Below are 22,742 nucleotides of genomic sequence, written 5' to 3'. Positions count from 1 at the left end.
CCTCCTCCATTTTGTAGTGGAGTAGACGGAGAACAGCTAGAGGATTGTTATTTATGTTTATTAATTATGTTTGACACACAAGCAGCAGACACCCCGAAGTGAAAAGCTAAGTCTCAGTTGTTTAGTCCATGGCGTAACTTAATCAATGTAAGGAACACAGAATCCTCCTCTCACTAATGAATTGAAAAAAATCCACACAACAAACGCCATGCTTGGCACCCCACAGTAGTATGTATGTGTTTAATTGTTTTTGCTTATGAAGGTGCCAAAAGAGAGAGAGAGGATTTAGATGCCTTCTCTTTGTAGAAGTCTCTCTCTGCCCTGATCTTTACAGCCTCGAGTTGCAGAGCATCGTACCTGCACTGCAAATCCTTTAAGCCCTTCTTCAGGACATCACATGATACACAAGTGCCCAGGTCCTGCTCATTTGGATCTGCTTGTGTTTCTTCTGCAGTGGTATAGGTATGTTGTTGGTTCTCACCCACGTCAGCACCTCCACCTCCAACTGAGCAATCGGGGAAGAAGGGCCTTGGTCAGGGAGGTGACCAATAACCCGATGGTCACTCTGACAGAGCTCCAGGGTTCCTCTGTGGAGATGGGAGAACCTTCCATAAGGACAACCATCTCTGCAGCACTCCACCAATCAGGCCTTTATGGTAGAGTGGCCAGACGGAAGCCACTCCTCAGTAAAAGGCACATGACAGTCCACTTGGAGTTTGCCAAAAGGCACCTAAACGACTCGGACCATGAGAAACAAGATTCTCTGGTCTGATGAAACCAAGATTGAACTATTTGGCCTGAATGCCAAGCGTCACTTCTGGAGAAAATCTGGCACCATCCCTAGGGTGAAGCATGGTGGTGGCAGCATCATGCTGTGGGTATGTTTTTCAGTGACAGGGATTGGGAGACGAGTCAGGATCGAGGGAAAGATGAACGGAGGGAATTACAGAGAGATCCTTGATGAAAACCTGCTCCAGAGCACTCAGGACCTCAGACTAGTTGAACATGCAAAAAAAACGACCTTGAAATCTCTAATCCAATAGCTTGCTAGCTATTTAGCTAGAATTTCATTGTGGCTAGCTAGCTAGCCAACTTAGCATGTGTCTATAATAATGTAACATGGTTTGATTAGCTTGCTAATTGATTAGCACTCACACCACAGTGGCTATTTTCAGTAGCTAGCTAGTTAAACATGACAAACTGGCAAACATGAAAAAGATTATAATGTCATACATGCCTTAGCATATCAGCAATCAACGTTAACAGCAGAGTGCAACTGGCCAGTGTAAGTTTTTGAAGAAATGAAGGCATTCTGTTTCAAGTTCTATTAGTCATATGTACGGGTTACGCATGGTATACATCATCCAACGAAATGCTTACTTACAGGTTCTTTCTCGATGTTGTGAACTTGGCTATGTTGGATGAATAATTGATTAATTACTGGAATAATTAATCCAATTTATCATAATTAATTTGGTTATCCCATCGGGATTTTTATACGGAGAGGTCCCATTCATTAACTCTACAATAGTTATCATTAACCGTTATACCATTAATACTTATATCAACAGTAGTCTCAATCAACAGTCAGTTACTATATTCTCATTCTGAAATGTCATCGAGTTCTCAGACTTCAAAAATCCAATGGCTTGTTTAAGGACTTTTATTACTAGGCTAAATACGTTGGAAAATGAGGTAGTTACAGTGGTCTTAATAGACCAGATACAAGTGTAATGCAATAGTCATTGACATGGAAAACACTACAAATCAATTGAATAGGCTTATGGAATCTAACAGGACTTTGGAGTTGGGAATTCTTAGTTGTGAAAACAGGAGCAGTGAGTGTAAGGTTCCACCAGGGGTCGCCCGTGGCACTGACAGTATTTATCATGACATGTAATTAAGACTAACGTACAACACTAACAGTCTTACAATAATCAGTTACTGCCACCAATGTAATGCAGACACATCGTCACACCAAAGGGAAATTCAATGCAATGATATATGTGACTCGGTTCAGGAAACTAGGCGTATGTGGCGGGTCACTACTTCACAGGAGAGCCATTTGAACGTAAACTTTTTTTTAAACCAAAATGCATTTTTTTGCAGTAATGCCTTCTGGAACATGTGAACTTTCATGTGCCTTAATAACAAACGTGTATACAATCTGTTAATACAAATAAAATTGTTAAATTATGAGCCTAGTTGGTTTAGCCATGGAAAAAGACAGCAACCTTCCTGCTAGCCATGATTGGCTGAGATAATGAGTGGGCTGGACATGCTGAGAGATGAGTTCGGATTGGTTTGCCCAGTAGCACGCTTCTGTCTATTTGAGCTGGTCAGTATGTGTAGGTAATCCTGTCTAACGCTGCTTTAAATCAAATATATTGCGTAGTAGGACTGCATAAGGGTTGCTCTCAACTTTCTGAAACACCGAGTTTTGAGTATGATAGCTAAGGAGATGGAGAAAACACCTGTCTCCGGATTACATCTTCAAACTAAGGGCAACCATGGCATCCGTGACAGTGAGGGAGAAGCATCCATCCATGTATACGGGTAAGATAGTCTAGCTAGCTACATTTTCAGATAATACACGTTTCTAATTTTGTCAAAGTCGTTTTCATTTCAAGTTAGTGTACTGTTAGCTAGCTAGCTAACATTAGCTGGCTGGCTGGCTCGCTAGCTAACGTTACGTGTATGATCTGTGTAGTAATATTATTCGTATCTCAGAGCCATTTGCTTTGCTAGTTATAGCCTAATGTTAGCTAGCTAAAATTGAACCTGGTTGGTTAGCTACCTGCAGATTCATGCAGGTTAGTAACGTCATGTGTTGGGATTATGGTTCATTGTTTAGCTAGCTAGCTACTTGTCTTAACAAAAGACTCCACTATGCAAGTAACCATTTCAATAGAATGTTAATGATGCCACTGCGACAGCTGTTGCTGGACATAGCTGGTAAATTCGCTCTGACTATCTACTCCGATTTCTGAGCACTCTCGTCTGAGTGTGCCAGAGCGCAGAATAACTGACACATTTATGAACGCTCAACACCCGTTGAATAAACGTTGCCAAAAAAGCGTAAATTGTTGCCAGCAGCACAGTTGCAGTCACCAATGCTCGGAATAACATAAAAAACAGCCTAACCAGCCCTGCTAGAGCGAGTAAAATTGTCAGAATGAGCTGTTCTCTCATTTGTGTCTGGAAGTAGCTAGCAAGTGAGCCAATGTTAGCTTGGGTGCTTGACTGCTGTTGTTAGGACAGAATGCTCAGATCAACCCTTAAAGAGATGGGTGGGGCTAAAGCTTAAGAGGGTGTGAACGATGCTGAATTGGTGTAGACAAAGAAGAGCTCTCAAGTAGGTGTGCCAAAATATTCAAAGGCCATTTTCTCAAAAGTGAGGTTCAAGTTTATCAACGTTCAAAGGAGAATTACTTTCCCATTCTTCCTCAACTGTAGTGTATGATATATGTTGGCAGTATGTTGTCGCTTTGGGTCCCTTCTGCAAGAGATGAAGACTCAGTGGTTCGTCTTGAGTGATCAGCGTGTGTTATTCAGCAAAAGTTCCTCTCAGGTGATTGTTTCTCTCGGAGTCAGATGGTAACAGTCAGAGTTAAGTTTCATTGAACCTGTAAGGTATTGGCCACACCTCCCAAAGTTCAGATCTGAAGTGTTTGTAAGCCTTGTACTTTTATAGACACTCACAGAAGGTGGGGTCTAACAGCCAGGCCATGTCATTGGGACTGCCTAGTTGAATGTAAGGATTCAAAAGTTTTAGTGTTCATATGAGATAAACCTGAGACTAAAGGCGTCCACATGCTTCCCAGACTAAACAGTTTGGAAGAGTTTGTGCATATATTATGACAACATCTTGTGACGTTTTTGTTAGTTTTGGACTTCGGTGAGGGGTTTTTCCGGCTGTTCGGGCACAATTTCTTTTCTGGAGGCAAGCTGAGGTTCGCAGCCCAATTCTATGCCCCTTCGTCAGTGATTGGTCAACAGTAGACCTTTTTCAATAAAGTCTTTATTGTCATTCAATGAGAGACGACTCGTTTTCATGGAATTTCTTTCCTTTACAAATACTTCACCAAACATCTTATTTAGATGTCAAATTGCGCGACTAAGATCTCCTCGGCAAAAACGTCAAAATTAATGGCAGATTTCTTGAGTTATCTTAGATTAATTTGGACTATTTTGAGGACGTGTATACAGGCTACGGCGGCGTCTCAAAATGGACAAACAGTACTATTGTCGCTTTTTTCTTGTTTTTCAAGCGAATAACTTTTATGGGAGTATTCGAGCACACTCGTTCGGTTCGGCTAGGCGCCATCCGAACTGAAGCATGCTGACTAACGCCTTTACTAATAAGTGTTCCCAGCAGGTGAAAATGTGCTTTGAACCAGAAAAACAATCTGCAGGATGAAATAAGTAGTTTACAGGTTTTAAACATGGTCATGATAAAATCTGTACCTTTCATATTACAGTAAAACACATATTACACTTTTAATACATGGAAATCAGAAGGAAAAATATCACACTATAGATTGGGTTCATACCAATCATGTGGTGAGCCATTCAGTTTAATACATTGTTTAGAACCATGTCAAGTGTCTCATGTTGCATTTGGCGCCATTTCTCTCCTTAGAACAAAGAAAGCACCAGGCCAAACATTTCACTCTTCCTGAGAGTCAACCCATTTGGCGCCAGGATGCTTTCATAAAATTGTCTACATTTGACCCCCCCGTGACCCTGTTGGGGTACTTAAGGATGTAAAAGGGTTCTGCTGACTGCCTCCTGACAACCAGCAGACCATTCCGAGTCGTAACAGGATGTTGGGGAAAATCAGTTGTTTGTCTTGTGATCAGCTTGCCAGGGGCGCTGTCAATTACAGGATCTGTAATTCTTGGTATGGAATGTCATGAGTTATCCACTTGTGGGCTCAATGACACAACATCAACAATGCAACAACAATAATAAATAGTAAAATATAAGAATACGAACATAAGTAAATGGCAGTAGAATAGAAAAATACATTTTTGCATAATTATAATACAGGATGGCACAATTTATAGTCCAATATTTACACGTATACTAGGGATGGGGGGGATGGGGGGGCAAGTGTATAAATTGAGCAGTATAATAAAAGTCTGGTAGCAGCAGTTGTGGTGTGTGTGTGTGTAGCATGAATGTATATGGGTGTGTGCATGTGTGATAAGTTGCAGAGAATCAGAGCAGGTGGTCAGTCCAGTTCAAGTGTTCAGCAGTCTGATGGCTTGTAGATGGTAGGAACTGAGTCCATAATAACGTAATATGTTTGCCTAGTTGGTATCAGACCTCATGCTCTGATACCGTCTGCTGGTAAGGGAGAGAACAGCCCGTGGCTGAGGTATGTGGCGTCATTGATGATGCTGCATGCCTTCCTCAGGCACCGTTTCGAGTATATGTCCTGGATGGGTAGGAGCACAGTCCCAGTGATGTAATGGGCCGACTTTACCATCCGCTGGAGGGCCTTGCGGTCATGGACGGAGCAATTCCCGTCATGGTGCAGCGGTAGTATTTAGAAAAGACCCGGGGTGGCATGTCAAATTTCTTCAGCCACCTTAGGAAGTAGAGACGCTGTTGCGCCCTCTTGACAAGGGTCAAGAGGCAAATGTTTGCAGTTTTTAATATGATAACTGATGATCAATATGCCCCACCCCGATCGGTAATTCGACCTACAAGTTTAGATAGCTGGCCGCTAGAGTAATTTACCAATCTAAAAATGTTTTGCTGATATGGGCTAATTTAAGTGACTACTGATGCACAACCAAATTTCGAAATTGCACCTTGTGTAGTCTATTATTCGAACTCTCATAAGTAAGAATAAAAAAAAATGGTGTAAAAAAACTCAACAGTAAGCATTTATTTATTATAATTTTTAAACGGTAAAAAGCCAGTTGCCCATCCCTGGTATACAGGGATAAAACAATACACAAGGATAAAACAAATGTGACCGTGTGTAAATGGTATTAAATGAGTGTGTGATTAAAAAATCAATAAAAATGCTTAAAATGAAGGAATACAACTGAATGCTGTAATTGAACAAATGTGCCGTAGCAAAGTTTGAGGCAAAAGAGGATTTTGATTCCTATGGAAAGTTGCAAATAGGACTACATCACCGTCAGTTTGGTCCTCCTAATATTTTTGGTTGAAGTTTGATTAAACATTATAGAACAATCAGAATGGAGAAAGCCCCACTAAAACCCCTTGGAATTCATTTGTTGCCATCCTACAGTCATGCACTAACTAATGAAGCATATTTAGAATGTAAGGTTATTATTCAGAAGTATAAAATACCTTAATACTGTTAAAAATGAGAAAAATATCATATGACATTTAGGCCATATCCCCCAGCCCTAGAGAAACGTGTCTGGTCTACGAAATACATTGCGTTCGGAAATTATTCAGACCCCTTCCTTTTTTCGACATTTTGTTACGTTACAGCCTTATTCTAAAATTGATTAAATTCAGTGTTTTCCTCATCAATTTGCACACAATACCCAATAATAACAAAGCGAAAACAGGTTTTTAGAAATGTTTGCACATATTTATAAAAAAAAAAACAGAAATACCTTATTTACATAAGTACTGAGACCCTTTGCTATGAGACTCGAAATTGAGCTCAGGTGCATCCTGATTTCATCATCCTTGAGATGTTTCTACAACTTGATTGGAGTCCACCTGTGGTAAATTCAATTGATTGGACATGATTTGGAAAGGCACACACCTGTCTATATAAGGTCCCACAGTTGACAGTGCATGTCAGAGCAAAAACCTAGCCTTGAGGTCAAAGGAATTGTCCGTAGAGCTCCGAGACAGGATTGTGTCAAGGCACAGATCTGGTGAAGGGTACCAAAAAATAATAATGTCTATAGCATTGAAGGTCCTGGCTAGGCCACTCCAGGACCTTAATGTGCTTCTTCTTGAGCCACTCCTTTGTTGCCTTAGCCGTGTGTTTTGGGTCATTGTCATGCTGGAATACCCATCCACGACCCATTTTCAATGCCCTGGCTGAGGGTAGGAGCACAGTTCTCACCCAAGATTTGACGGTACATGGCCCCGTCCATCGTCCCTTTGATGCGTTGAATTTGTCCTGTCCCCTTAGCAGAAAAACACCCCCAAAGCATAATGTTTTCACCTCCATGTTTGACGGTGGGGATGGTGTTCTTGGGGTCATAGGCAGCATTCCTCCTCCTCCAAACACGGCGAGTTGAGTTGATGCCAAAGAGCTCGATTTTGGTCTCATCTGACCACAACACTTTCACCCAGTTTTCCTCTGAATCATTCAGATGTTCATTGGCAAACTTCAGACGGCCCTGTATATGTGCTTTCTTGAGCAGGGGGTCCTTGCGGGCGCTGCAGGATTTCAGTCCTTCACGGCGTACTGTGTTACCAATTGTTTTCTTGGTGACTATGGTCCCAGCTGCCTTGAGATCATTGAAAAGATCCTCCCGTGTAGTTCTGGGCTGATTCCGTTCTCATGATCATTGCAACTCCACGAGGTGAGATCTTGCATGGAGCCCCAGGCCGAGGGAGATTGACAGTTATTTTGTGTTTCTTCCATTTGCGAATAACCACACCAACTCTTGTCACCTTCTTACCAAGCTGCTTGGCGATGGTCTTGTAGCCCATTCCAGCCTTGTGTAGGTCTACAATCTTGTCCCTGACATCCTTGGAGAGCTCTTTGGTTTTGGCCATGGTGGAGAGTTTGGAATCTGATTGATTGATTGCTTCTGTGGACAGGTGTCTTTTATACAGGTAACAAGCTGAGATTAGGAGCACTCCCTTTAAGAGTGTGCTCCTAATCTCAGCTCGTTACCTGTATAAAAGACACCTGGGATCCAGAAATCTTTCTGATTGAGAGGGGGTAAAATACTTATTTCCCTCATTAAAATGCAAATCAATTTATAACATTTTTGACATGCGATTTTCACTGTTCAAATAAACCTACCATTAAAATTATAGACTGATCATTTCTTTGTCAGTGGGCAAACGTACAAAATCAGCAGGGGTTCAAATACTTTTTTCCCTCACTGGAAATGTGATATTTCAGTTTTTTATTTTTAATACATTTGCAAAATTTTATAAAAACCTGTTTTTGCTTTGTCATTTTTGGGTATTGTGTGTAGATTGATGAGGAAAATAATTTAATCAATTTTAGAATAAGGCTGTAACCTAACAAAATGTGGAAAAAGTCAAGGGGTCTGAATATTTTCCGATTACACTGTATATTTCGATATGTTTATATCTGAATGCTCTTTAACCTTTTTACCTCACACAGACAAACGCACGCACGCATGCACACACACACACACACACACACACACACACACACACACACACACACACACACACACACACACACACACACACACACCCTTTAATACCCTCTATTTGATATTTCAACTGCTCACTGTCCTCCCACCTGTAGATTTCTGCCAGCATCGAGGGAGATGTGGTGCTACAACGCCGTGATAGCCGACGCCCGTGTGCCCTCGGCCACTGACCTCCAGGCCAGCTGCAGCATCCTCAGCCCAGAGCTGGCACTGCCCGCCGGCTCCCACGCCACCACCACCCGCTCCCACGGAGCCCTGCACATACTGGGTATAATCAGAATGATGATACAAATATTACGGACCTCTTTCTGTGAGGATTTACTGAGGAATCATAGTGTAGCAGGTCCCTGGTCATATTCGCTGGGAACAAAATGGAAACGAGCAGGCTGAAATGGGGAGGGACTACCTGAACTTGTCCAATAAGGAACGCTTGTTTTTTGTTTTCCGTTGCAATACATTTTCTTACTTTTTTCAATGGTGTGCACTAATGAATATGGTCCTGATTTTAAGCCTGTACTGATTTAAGCAGAATCGACTTATTCAACAATGCCGTAGTATAAGGGTTTACTATTTGTTTCTGATTTGGCTAGGAGGGCATTCTAGAGTGGACATTACATTTAGGTATACGGGACAGTTGGAAAAGATATAGGACACCTCTGAAGTAGTGCTAACAATATGCACATTTTTACCGTTCTAAACCATTACATCATGCAGACCGTACTTGCTACAAAGTTAAAGAAAGCTAAACCAACAACCAAACAAACAGAAATTGGATACATTGTAAACGGAGGTCCAATGAGGGAAAACTAGCTAGCATTCATTTGTTTTTGTAGAGATTGCATTAATTTCTCAGGTCTGTCAATTTTGCAGTCATGATGCAAGTGGTGCTATGCTGTCAAATCCTCCCACATGTTTCTAGTTTGAACAGCTGTTTTCAGCAACTGCTATTGTTGAATTCGGTTGTCATATTGGCAGATTTGCTAACAGACTATTTAGCTAGCTTTTAGCCTAGTGTTCGATATGCAATGTGATTTCCTCTACTGTAATGAACAGTGTGTCTGGACGAGACAGCAACTATTCTAAACCAGGCAAAATTGCGCATCATCAGCTTATTGTTATTTATGTATTCAAATAAATGTCACAAAAAAAACTGCTAAAACAAACGCAGATGCTGCTACATTGCAGTCATTCTGGCTGCACTGTTTGATGTGACTGTGTTAACCATAGTTTGGTAGCTAGCTAGCAAGCAAGGGATAGGAATGTTGCATAAGTATAACATAGATCAGAACAAAAATAATTATCAACTGGGTCGTATCTCTCTGGCAACCTAACCGATAGAACTAAAACGACCAGCTTTGGTATGAAGTATGAACTTATCAAAATGAAAATATCAAATCAAATCACATTTTATTTGTCACATGCACCGAATACAACAGGTGTAGACCTTACAGTGAAATGCTTACTTACCTTAACCAACAATGCAGTTTTAAGAAAGAATACCAAAAGGATTCACGAAAAAATACGAAATAAAAGTAACAAATAATTAAAGAGCAGCAGTAAAAATAACAATAGCGAGGTTATATATATCAATGAAAACATGTAATTTCTACCGGTAAATGTGTGCTTTAGTATTGTTTTCTTTGGCAACCGTGGTATAAGCGGGATAAACGCCTCCGCTCTGTACAATTATTTTGGAACTAATGAACTCCGCTCCGCGTCGTCCATACCATATTGTACATTATTTTCAAGAAAATATAAACTTTATGCGTTTATCCCTTACATATGTTGTCCGTGTTGGCCAGGAAATACACAGTCAGCTATTTGATTCGTACTCTTTTACTATTTGCCTCAGTATTTACATTTAACATGGCTCTGGCAGCTCAGTGTATCAATGCAACTATTGGCCAAATGTATGTTGCTTGATATCAGTTGTCCCGGACTTGTCACTCTGCTGTCACTGTCTCTCTTACTCCTTCCCTCTCTCGCTCCTCTAAAGCACTTTATTTTGACATCATTTTATTTTGACAGCTATTGAAAATGCCTTTAGTACTTAGTGTTAGATCTTATTTATTTAATCTTATTCTCTCAGGGCATAGGAACATTATACATGTGCATACTTGCAGAAAGGCCTAGTTATAAGAAAAGCATTATTATTCTGTACCACTTTAGCACAGTGCTATGATAGCAGTACTTCCAAGCACTTATAAAAAGCACAGCAAAAATAGACAAAACAATAAACAGAGGTTTCCATTCGTCTGATGAATGTCCCCTGTGTGTGTTGTGAACAGGTTGCCTGGATACGCTGGCGACCATGCAGGAGCTGAAGATGGGTGTGACCAGCACAGAGGAGGAGACTCAGGCCGTTATGAAGGTCTACTCCAAAGAAGACTACAGCGTGGTCAACCGCTTTGAGAGTGAGTCCTCAGTCCACACACAAACATTCACACATGGGATTTTTCCCGATGACTAACAGGAAATCATGGTTTTCATTTCTCATCTTCTACAGTATTTGTCACACTCAGCTATTTCTCTTATCCCCTTTTCTCTTATTCCCTTTTCCTGATTTTGGTTTGATTAATTGATTTACATGAAATTCCAGCCAGAGACACTATACTTATATATATTACATATACTTCATCACCAGTGATACATTAAAAACGTGCCAATTCAAGCTCTGATTAATTCAAGGATTATTATACAAATTATTATAATTCAGGGTTGCATTAATTCAAGGATGCTTTAGGAAGTATTTGAACAGCAGAGCACCTTGTACTCTACTATATGTTCATATGGCATATTGCAGTGACTGGGCACTTCTAGGACCACCCATACGTAAAAATGTATGCACGCATGACTGTAAGTCGCTTTGGATAAAAGCGTCTGCTAAATGGCATATTATTATTATTATTATTATTATTATTATTAGTAAAACTAACCTCATTGTATTGTTATGAGTACAGATGATGATGCTGCAGAGCTGACTTATCGCAACTTCCTATGTAATGTCATAGGTCACGGGGGTGGCTGGGGTTACTCGGCCCACTCGGTGGAGGCTATCCGCTTCTGTGCTGATGCGGACATCCTGCTGGGGGGGCTGGGCCTGTTCGGGGGCCGTGGGGAGTACACCGCTAAGATCAAGGTCAGTGGCAGGGATACTAGCAAATGCACTGCATTTCCTCTAGCTCTTTTTGCTAGGTCTATACAGTGTCTTCAGAAAGTATTCATACACCTTGACTTATTCCACAATTAGTTGTGTTACAGCCTGGATTCCAAATGTATTAAATATTTTTTTTTCTCAACCATCTACACACAATACCCCATAATGAAGAAGTGAAAACATGTTTTTGGAAATTTTACTAATTTAATGAAAATGAAATACAGAAATATCTCATTTACATAAGTATTCACACCCCTGAGTCAATAATTTGTAGAAACTCCTTTGGCAGTGATTACAGCTGTGCGTCTTTCTGGGTACGTTTCTAAGAGCTTTCCACACCTGGATTGTGCAACATTTGCTCATTATTAATTTTTTTAAATCTTCAAGCTTTTTCAAATTGGTTGTTAGACAATCATTTTTCAGGTCTTGCAAGATTTGGCCTTGTGTTTTAGGTTATTGTCCTGCTGAAAGGTGAAGTCATCTTCCAGTGTCTGGTGAAAAGCCGACTGAATCAGGTTTTCCTGTAGAATTTTGCCTGTGCTTAGCTCCATTCCGTTACTTTTTAATCCTGGAAAAACTCCCCAGTCCTTAACGATTAAAAGCACACCCATAACATGATGCAGCCACCACTATGTTTAAAAATATGGAGAGTGGTACTACGTAATTTGTGGTATTGGATTTGCCCCTAACATAACACTTTGTATTCAGGACAAAAAGTTAATTGCTTTGCCACATTTTTTGCAGTATGACTTTAGTGCATTGTTGCAAACAAGATGCACGTTTTGGAATAGTTTTATATTGTACAGGCTTCCTCCTTTTTTAAACTCACCATTGGCCTCATGGTGAAATCTGAGCGGTTTCCTTCCTCTCCAGCAACTGAGTTGGACACGTATCTTTGTAGTGACTGGGTGCATCCAAAGTGTAATTGATAACTTCACCATGCTTAAAGTGATATTCATTGTCTACTTTTTTTTTAAACATTCTCTAGCTTACATTTTTTTATTATGTTACTTAGATTGACACACCGGTCCGTCAATCAACTCTAGGGGGTTAACATGATTTTTGAATAACTAACTCATCTCTGTATCCAACATACAATTAACTGTAAGGTCCCACATTCGAGGCATTGGAAAACCTCCTTGGTCTTTTTGGTTGAATCTGTGTTTGAAGTTCACTGCTCGAATGTGGGACCTTACAGTTAATTGTATGTTGGATACAGAGATTAGTTAGTTATTCAAAAATCATGTTAACCCCCTAGAGTTGATTGACGGACCGGTGTGTCAATCTAAGTAACATAATAAAAAAATGTAAGCTAGAGATCTGTAGCGTCCGAAAATATTATGACCACTCTATGGAAAGGAGAGACTCTCACGAACACAATGGTGTACGACCCTCACGAGTGTCACGGGACTCGACTGAAGGTAATCTGTACCGGTTTTTAAAAAATTTACGGAAGTATGAAGGTAGTTTTGTGCCTACCCAAAATAGGGTTAAATATGTATAAAAAAACTACAAATATTTCCTGAGCTTTCTTATATCTTCTAGATATAGGACAAACACGTCAAAACCTTGTTTCTTATGATACATTTTTTGACTGTCTTTTGCCATTTATGAATGTGTTATTTAATGCATTTCTCTGGGCTATAGTGGTAAAGGCCAAATTCAATATTTGATCAAGTCATTGTTTTGTGTAATTGCTTTTATTATACCTAAAGCGGTCCTAAAATTCCAAATCAAATAGCTAAATGATCCGTAGTATGACCATCTTAAAACAATTCCATGTCAGCTTAGACCTCCCCCTCCCCCAAAGGCTTAGACTTTTAAGAATTTAACACTATTATAGCACACAGAGTGAGTCCATGCAACTTATTTTGTGACTTGTTAAGCACATTTTTACTCCTGAACTTATTTAGGCTTGCCATAACAAAGGGGTTGAATACTTTTTGACTCAGCATTTGAGCTTTTAATTTATATAAAAAATACAATCCACTATGGGGGATTGTGTGTAGGCCAGTGACCAAAAATCTTAATTTAATCAATTTTAAAGTTAGGCTGTAACAAAACTATATGGGGAAAAAGTCAAGGGATGTGAATACTTTCTGAAGGCACTGTACATGTTTGACATTGTAGGACGGTCATTTATCCCATATCCCACCAATCTGTAGTACCCAAATGGGTCATGCACAGCACTGATGGCTGCCACACTGGTCATCACACCCAACAGCTATCACCAATCTATATCTATACGCTGGAGACACTTATCTCCCTCACTAACTTTAAGCATCAGTTGTCAGAGCAGCTTACCGATCACTGCACCTGTACACAGCCCATCTGAAATTAGCCCGCCCAACTACCTCATCCCTATATTGTTATTTATTTTGCTCATTTGTACCCCAGTATCTCTATTTGCACATCATCTCTTGCACATCTATCATTCCAGTGTTAATACTAATTGTAATTATTTTGCACTATAGCCTATTTTATTGCCTTACCTCCATAACTTGCTAAATTTGCACACACTGTATATTATATGTATTTCTGTTGTATTTTTGACTTTGTTTTGTTTTACCCCATATGTAACTCTCTGTTGTTGTTTTTATCGCACTGCTTTGCTTTATCTTGGCCAGGTCGCAGTTGTAAATGAGAACTTGTTCTCAACTGGTTTACCTGGTTAAATAAAGGTGAAATAAAAATAAATAAAATAAATATTTAACATATGTTAGCCTATTATGTTATCTATGTTACCGACGTAATCTAAGTTGTTTGAGTACACCGCCAAGATCAAGGTTAGTAGGTGTACTAGTATCAACTAATTATGTATTTATCAATGTATGCATTTAATTGCTAGGTTCTGTGATATTGAACAAATTAGTCAAGAGCTGAAAAATTGCCACAGTCCGAATAGAGGTATATTCAAGAGTCTTGTATGTTGTCACTGACTGTTGTGTTGTGTGTTACTGCACAGTTGTTTGAGCTAGGGCCTGATGGTGGAGACCATGAGACAGATGGGGACCTCCTGGCTGAGACTGACGTCCTGGCCTATGACTGCGCTGCCAGGGAGAAGTACGCCATGATGTTTGATGAGCCGGTGCTGCTGCAGCTTGGCTGGTGGTATGTGGCCTGGGCCCGTGTGTCTGGGCCCAGCTCAGACTGTGGCTCCCACGGACAGGCCACCATCACCACAGATGACAGGTACCTACTGGAGCCCATAGAAATACAATTACTTGAACAGATATCCCCATTCCTCATTGTACATTGTGAATTATGTGAACCTACTCCCTTTTGCAGTGTGGTCTTTCAGTTCAAGAGCTCCAAGAAGTCAAACAACGGTACCGACGTGAATGCAGGTCAAATACCTCAGCTCTTGTACAGGCAAGTCATTTTCCTACACTCCTTATATTGTCTGAATAGTGACCCGTGAAATGTATGTTGATGAACTTCAAGTAACCGGCTTTGTAATGGGAATGTAATGTGGTTGTTTTACTACTGCAGGCTTCCGTCAAATGATGGCAACGCAGCCAAAGGGAAACAGCAGACCAGTGAGCCGGTTCACATCCTCAAACGTTCCTTCGCCCGGACCGTCTCAGTGGTACGTACCGTACGCCTGTTTCTCCCCTAGCTAGACTTGTTCCAAGGCAGGCCGCAGAGACCCCATAATCAGAACATGGGCTTGTATGATAGCAATATTGAAACCAATTGTGTTCATCAGGCATCAAATGGAGGAAAATTGATTTAAACAGAGGGGAACTACCTGGACTGGTCCAATAAGAAACACTCATTTTAGTTTTCTGTTGCAAAATGTTTGGAAACTTTTTCCTTTGCATGCCCTAATGAACATCACCCTGGAGTGTAATACAGTAGTTGTTAGGATGTAAGCTCATAAAGGTTTCATTAATAGGTGGTAAACCTGTAGTAAACATGTAATAAACATGTCATCCCCCCCTCCTATCCCTGTAGGAGTGTTTCGAGTCCCTGCTGAGTATTCTCAACTGGAGCTGGACCACCCTAGTGCTGGGGGTGGAGGAACTGAGAGGCCTGAAAGGCTTCCAGTACACGGCCACCCTGCTGGACCTGGAGCGTCTGCGCTTTGTTGGAACCTGCTGCCTTCGCCTGCTCCGTGTCTATATCTGTGAGATCTTCCCCATCTCTGGTAGGCTCTCTGGTAGGGTTACAAAGATGCTCTAAGACACACAAACACAACCATGCAGGTACTCATAGTAGTACTCACACACACACAGGTAACACACACACAGGTAACACACACACACAGGTAACACACATATGGAAATGATAGAAAAGACAAAATCAAGAATCCAAGTTGATAGCAATGAGTTTGCTACATTGAGAGACCTAACATATTATAAGCATTATAATAAAGGCTCATAGTTATAGCAATTAATGAAACCATTATACCCGTCAGCTGTAAGTAAAGTTTCTGAATCGTCAACTGAATGTAACAGCATCATATTGTCCCTGGTTTAACCCTCAGGCCTCTGTCCTATTCCCCCCTCTTCCTCCTTTTCAGCCAGCACCAAGGCGGTGGTGGAGGAGTCCAGCAAGCTGGCGGAGTGCGTGGGCAAGACCCGTAGCTTGCTCAAGAAGATCCTGTCAGAGGGCATGGACAACTGCCTGACCAAGCTGGACAACGACCCCCAGGGCTACCTGTCCCAGCCCCTCACCCTGCTGGAGGCCGTGCTGCAGGAGTGCCACAACACCTTTACCGCCTGCTTCCACTCCTTCTACCCCACGCCTGCACTGCAGTGGGCCTGCCTCTGCGACTTACTCAACTGCCTCGACCAGGTAGGTCTAAGAGAGAGATTGTGGGTTAACGAGTAAGGTTGTTTGTTCAGTTCCTACATGGACCGCATAGACTTACAGATTTGGTCAAATATATTGTCACCCTTGCACTTTACAATTGACTGCAATACAGCGGAATGTTTTGTTTTTTTTTCTATAAAAAAAATGGTAGCATGGCTATTTTTTACCCTGTAGGCACCTGCAACTTTCCACAGGTGAAGTGAATTACACTGTAAATGAGAATAATTGCCTCCTTTTGTTGGGGTACAATATTCCAATTCTTATCATTTCATATTCATTTAATATATTTCCCATTCATTATTTTTCAAATATACTGTATATTTGTACTGTACCTGTGAGCGCAAACTTGAACATTGTGAAAATTCTTTGCAACTTCCAGTGCGCATTTACTGTGAACACTGAGGCTGTACGTGCTTCTAAGTTACAGTTGTAACAGTGACCATGTAGGCTACTGTGGCAATTTGATCATAATGTAGGACTACTAGAGGGGCCTACCATCAAAAACAATAGAGAAAATGCATCCCATAACATTTTAACTTGGAAATAGCTGTTCTATCATTTGTGTGGTGTTCAGTGTAGGCCCACATTCCATGGGACTTTGGTGAGAAAAAAACAAAACATGCAGGGCTTGACATTATCCTGTTTATCCACTTGTCCTTCAGACAAGGAGGTGACTGAAAATGTGTTTGATGCAAGAAACCACTTTACAAAAGAAAATACATTATTATTCCCATACCATTATTACAGAGAATCAGACAAATTATGTTACCCTCTGCCTATTGGCTACTTAGCTTATTCAAGCCTGTCTCAAAATACAACACTGCCCCTTTAAGACAAAAAAAGCTCTTTACGTTTTGTGCTCTTGGAGGAAGCAGTCACTCCCGTATTGCTGACTACAAATTATCTATAACTGAGCTAATAACTCACTAACTAGCAAAGGATATGAACAAAATGTGCACACGTGGCTAAATGCAGCTCTCGCTTTGATCTCAAAACAAGCGCATCTACTCATGACCGCTCATGCTGTAAACACAGTCCAGTTCAAAGTAAATGGCACAGATCCATATATGGCAATTATTTATTTGCATATATGCCTACTGCAGCTCTGATTGTTTATGCAGAACCGGTCTGTGAAGAGTGCGGGCTGAGTAGTGCGTGTCAATGCAATAGAATCCTACTCCAATGTGTTCTGCCTACAACAAAATATTTTGCGTAGTTCGTTTTGTGTCGCTATGTTGCATTGAAAGTGGCTAATATGTCATCATAATTGCCACAGTAAAGGGAAACATTGATAGCGATAACAGGGAAAACTCTAGAACAGTGGTCACCAACTTTTTCTGAGTCAAAATGCAAGCCGAGATCTACTGCTCAGATTTTTTTATTAACATGACTTAAAAAACAGAAGCCTATAGTGCATTCAGAACATATTCAGAGCCCTTGACTTTTTCCAAATGTTGTTACATTACAGCCTTATTCTAAAATTGATTAAATTGTTTTTTTCACCCTAATCAATCTGCACACAATACCCCATAATGACAAAGCAAAAACCGGTTAAAATGTATAATTAATAAAAAACAGATATTATATTTACATAAGTATTCAGACCCTTTACTCAGTACTTTTGTTGAAGCACCTTTGGCAGCGATTACAGCCTTGCGTCTTCTTGGGTATGACGCTACAAGCTTGGCACACCTGTATTTGGGGAGTTTCTCCCATACTTCTCTGCAGATCCTCTCAAGCTCTGTCAGTTTGGATGGGGAGCGTCGCTGCACAGCTATTTTCAGGTCTCTCCAGAGATGTTTGATCGGGTTCAAGTCCGGGCTCTGGCTGGGCCACTCAAGGACATTCAGAGGCTTGTCCCAAAGCCAGTCCTGCGTTCTCTTGGCTGTGCGCTTAGGGTCGTATTCCTGTTGAAGGTGAACCTTCGCCCCAGTCTGAGGTCCTGAGTGCTCTGGAGCAGGTTTTCATCTTTCTCTCAATCCTGACTAGTCTCCCAGTCCCTGCTGTTGTAAAACATCCCCACAGCATGATGCTGCCACCACCAGGTTTCCTCCAGACGTGATGCTTGGCATTCAGGCCAAAGAGTTCAATCTTGGTTTCATCAGACCAGAGAATTTTGTTTCTCATGGTCTGAGAGTCCTTTAGGTGCCTTTTGGCAAACTCCAAGCGGGCTGTCATGTGCCTTTTACTGAGGCGTGGCTTCCGTCTGGCCACTCTACCATAAAGGCCTGATTGTTGGACTGCTGCAGAGATTGTAGTCCTTCTGGAAGGTTCTCCCATCTCCACAGAGGAACTCTGGAGCTCTGTCAGAGTGACCATCGGGTTCTTGGTCACCTCCCTGACCAAAGCCCTTCTCCCCCGATTGCTCAGTTTGGCCGGGCGGCCAGCTCTAGTAAGAGTCTTGGTGGTTCCAAACTTCTTCCATTTTAAGAATGATGGAGTCTACTGTGTTCTTGGGGACCTTCAATGCTGCAGAAATGTATTGGTACCCTTCCCCATATCTGTGTTTAGACACAATCCTGTCTCGAAGCTCTACGGCCAATTCCTTCGACCTCATGGCTTGGTCTTTGCTCTGACATGCACTGTCAACTTATATAGACAGGTGTGTGCCTTTCCAAATCATATCCAATCAATTGAATTTACCACAGGTGTACTCCACTCAAGTTGTAGAAACATCTCAAGGATGATCAATGGAAACAGGATGCACCTGAGCTCAATGTCGAGTCTCATAGCAAAGGGTCTGAATACTTATGTAAATAAGCTATTTCTGTTTTTTTATGTGTACTACATTTGCTAAAATTGATCAACTGTTTTTCGCTTCGTCATTATGGGGTATTGTGTGTAGATTGACGAGGAACAACATTTATTTAATCTATTTTAGAATAAGGCTGTAAAGTAACAAAATGTGGAAAAAGTGAAGGAGTCTGAATATTTCCGAAGCCACTGTGTGCAAAATTAACCAATTAAAAACAGTACTGTAGAAATGAGGTTTGTGCAGTAAGGTATAGGCCCCAATACATTATCACTGCATATTGGCTTTGCTTGAATTGCCCTGCCAATGCACTGTTGTTTGGGGCATTTGAAGTAGGCTATATGATCACACCGGTAATGGATCCGTTGTTGTATTACTTGTGAAGCACAGCTGAGTGAGCATACATTTAAATCATTTTATTTATATTTTTATTTTACTGGGCTGATGGTGCCTGCATCCGATGATCAGTCTCAGAGGAGGGATAGAGCAGCAGACTGATGGTCCGCCTCTCAACATCCCTCCACTTTCCCTTTCCTCCGCTGACACTGACCAAAAAGAGACACCGTCTTCCAGCTGAATGCGAAACTCGAGTCGCACCGCATTATTTCTTCCTCATGCAGAAATTAATGTTGTTACTCCTATGAACAGAGAAAGTAAAATATTCCTCGATATTAAAAAAGACCCAAGCCAATTAAAATAACAACAACGCAAACCTATAGGGTAAACATCCCTATTTAGCCCACCAAATCCGCTTTTCAGACATTTTTTATATATACTGACCCAATTTAAGTGAGAACATTTTAGTTAAAATGAAAGTCTAATCTCTCATTTGAAGTGTCAATAATTCATTTATAACAATTTCTAATGTTTTTATTGTTTAATTTGTCAATGTACCCTTTAAGCACATGGGTGTTCCAAATAAGCCCTCTTCAGATTTGTTGATAAATAAATATATTTAAAAAAATCTTAATACAAACTTGTTCTATTCAAATCTGTAATCTCTTAGCTCTCAATAGCTATTTTCCTTTTGTCTCCACTCCTATCCTATGGCCTGTAAATGGCATTTGAAATAGGCGTGACCAGCCTTTTTGCTGTGTCGTCAACGCAGAAAAAGCTAAACTTACAACATGTCTTCTTTAGAATGTAGCCAAAAAACTATTTACGAACAAAATCAAAACTATAGTGGAAATTACACTTCAATACTTCATCTTTCATTATGTGTTGTCATTTAATCTGTATCTCTATCCTGTGGTGTGCTGTTGGCATTTGAAATTGGCCAACATTTCTGGTACAGCCAACTGGTTGAAAGGTTTTTATGAAGATTTCTGAAGAAAAGCAGTTTGCAGGTTCAAAATTAATGATCTAACGATAGTAAATGAGTCAATTTCAGGATTTACATTTAAACAATAGCTTTAATTGATTTTCAAATGTTAATCACATTTAGGCTAGTATTTTGAAAACATTGTAAAAACGCATTTTAAAACCATTCAGTTCATTGTGAGGAGACATCAGTCATAACATCTTGAAGCTCATGTATCATTAGCATACAACGTAAGCAAAATAAACAAACATTTCTGCAATTTCTACTTTCTCCTAGGCTAAACATAGGCCTATGCTCTTTAATGTGATTGTATTGTTTTAGTTATCTTAGTAGTGTAACATAACAGGTTATAGGGTGGTCTAAGCTTTATTTTGTTTGTTTGTTTCAATGTTTTGCCCACGTTGTGGTTGTCTTTGCTTGCCAGTCTTTTGCTAACAAGTCATTGATGGCTTTCATCTTGTTTTTGTACAGATTTTCAATGACCTCATGTTTGCGCAAATAGAACGGTATAGGTCCCTCCAGCTCACACCAAGATCCATAGAGGTGTTTCCCCTTGTACAGCACATAGGGTGGGAGGGTCTGTCCTGCTGCATTCCCTGTTATGCAGACATAGATCTGTTCCTTTCCATTTCCGTCCGTGTTTTGGTACACGTTCTTGCTGCCTCTTCTTGACAGGACTTTGCCAGTGATGAAGCCTGTCTCGTCTATGTTATAGATATTTTCAGGCTTATCCATGACATCGGCTTTAACCATCTCCTTTTCAAGGAGCGCAAACCAGCCTCTGAGAATGGCTGGGTCGGATGTGGCTTTTGCCCTTGCCTCTGGGAACTGTTCTGACTTCCTTATGGTCAGTTCCGGATGGTCCCGCATGAAGCGTTCAAACCATTTTCGGCCGGGTCTTTGGTCCTTGAAGGGGGTTTGAAGTTCCTTTGCTATCACAAACTCTTGAACGAGATGGAGAAGATCCGTCTGGGTAAAGCCCCAACCCCACTGGCAAAGGACCTGAAGAGATGGAGAATGACAAAGCATTAGTCCTGGACGCACGTGTGCGTGCGCGCGCATGCACACACTCACTTATTTATGCGCGTGCACACACACACACACACACATTGCATACACACTTATGCACCACACAAACACGTACACAGACACACACACATACCGACAGGTCACACATTGAGAACCACTGGATTAGGCAAAATCACATTTTCAATGACCTCATATTAGGCTATCCACTGTTTCGTGTTATCCTTTTCTTAGCCAATCAGTCACTACAGTATAACCCTACCTGAAGACACTCTGAAATCTCTTGCTCTACAGCTGGACTCAGGTAGATCACATGTCCCTGTTGTGTGTCAATGCTCAGCTGCTCCTTCCCTCTCTGCCTCAACGACTTCCTTTCTACTCCATAATGTTTTGCCAGAAATTAGAGATTTTGCATTGTTCCCTCCCTGTACAGACTGCATGCTTCTATCATGCGTGGGCATGAACTGTCGTTTTTTTTTTGGTGTGTTTTAGACATCTCAATCTAAAACTCATCTGAAAAGTAGGCCTAAAGATAAAACAATTATTGTTAATGTTAGGATAGAATATAGGCCTATCCAGAATGAATTGACCTATGCAATATGACTGATATTTAAATATGGGTATTAATTATCTGAATTATGGAGCTGATTTATCAGGTGAGGTCCAAATTAGGAAGGAAAATGGTTCAAATGTCAAAAGGAAGAAAATCCCCATTGAAACACAGTCAAGTGGGCTTAATGGGAGCAGGTGGGCTTAAAGGGAACGTCAGTGAATTTATGGTTAAAAGACAGAATATTTTATTCTACGCACATGACAATAAAAAAACAACTATATATGAAATAAATCTATAAATGGTGCACTAACATAACATGAAAAGTATAAATGTATCATGCAGAGAAGTAATTAGCTATGCTCATTTACATCCACCCCAGACAGTGTGATATTTTTGCTAGCGTCCCCTTTAAGCCCACTAGGTAAAAATGTTAATAAAAACATTTATAAAGATAAACATACACATTTATTGTCTATTTAACAGTATAATAATATAAACTGCATACAAAAATGTAAACTATACCTGCTTAGCATGCTTTATGTCATTGCAATGAACCATATTATGCAGCTACTATATTGATGCAGCATGTGGTCTGTTTGCTAGCATACTAAAATTCATATTTTGATTTCAAAAGTAACAATTTATAATTCAAGTAATATTCTAACATACGTCTTATTCAAAACACTAATCACTTCGATTTTGATAACAAATGAGTACTTACCAAAAACAGGAGTAGAAATATG

At 40.6% G+C, this 22,742-nt stretch overlaps 1 protein-coding gene across 2 annotated transcripts in view; it reads left to right on the top strand.

Annotated features, from left to right (window-relative positions):
* mycbp2 (MYC binding protein 2) overlaps positions 1-22,742 on the top strand; it is a 318,384-nt gene that overhangs the window by 161,414 nt on the left and 134,228 nt on the right. Inside the window, exons 24-31 of one of the 2 annotated variants that reach the window (XM_041843995.2) lie at positions 8,468-8,640; positions 10,661-10,786; positions 11,384-11,511; positions 14,495-14,721; positions 14,818-14,901; positions 15,022-15,118; positions 15,487-15,679; positions 16,055-16,329. In XM_041843995.2, coding sequence (XP_041699929.1) covers positions 8,468-8,640; positions 10,661-10,786; positions 11,384-11,511; positions 14,495-14,721; positions 14,818-14,901; positions 15,022-15,118; positions 15,487-15,679; positions 16,055-16,329 — 1,303 coding nt within the window. Of the gene's footprint in view, positions 1-8,467; positions 8,641-10,660; positions 10,787-11,383; positions 11,512-14,494; positions 14,722-14,817; positions 14,902-15,021; positions 15,119-15,486; positions 15,692-16,054; positions 16,330-22,742 lie in introns of both variants that reach the window. The other variant, XM_041843996.2, reaches the window with a different exon arrangement.

This window comes from Coregonus clupeaformis, chromosome 23, assembly GCF_020615455.1.
Source record: "Coregonus clupeaformis isolate EN_2021a chromosome 23, ASM2061545v1, whole genome shotgun sequence".
In the NCBI taxonomy this organism is placed as follows: domain Eukaryota; kingdom Metazoa; phylum Chordata; class Actinopteri; order Salmoniformes; family Salmonidae; genus Coregonus; species Coregonus clupeaformis.
This window is presented reverse-complemented; position numbering and strand designations above follow the sequence as displayed.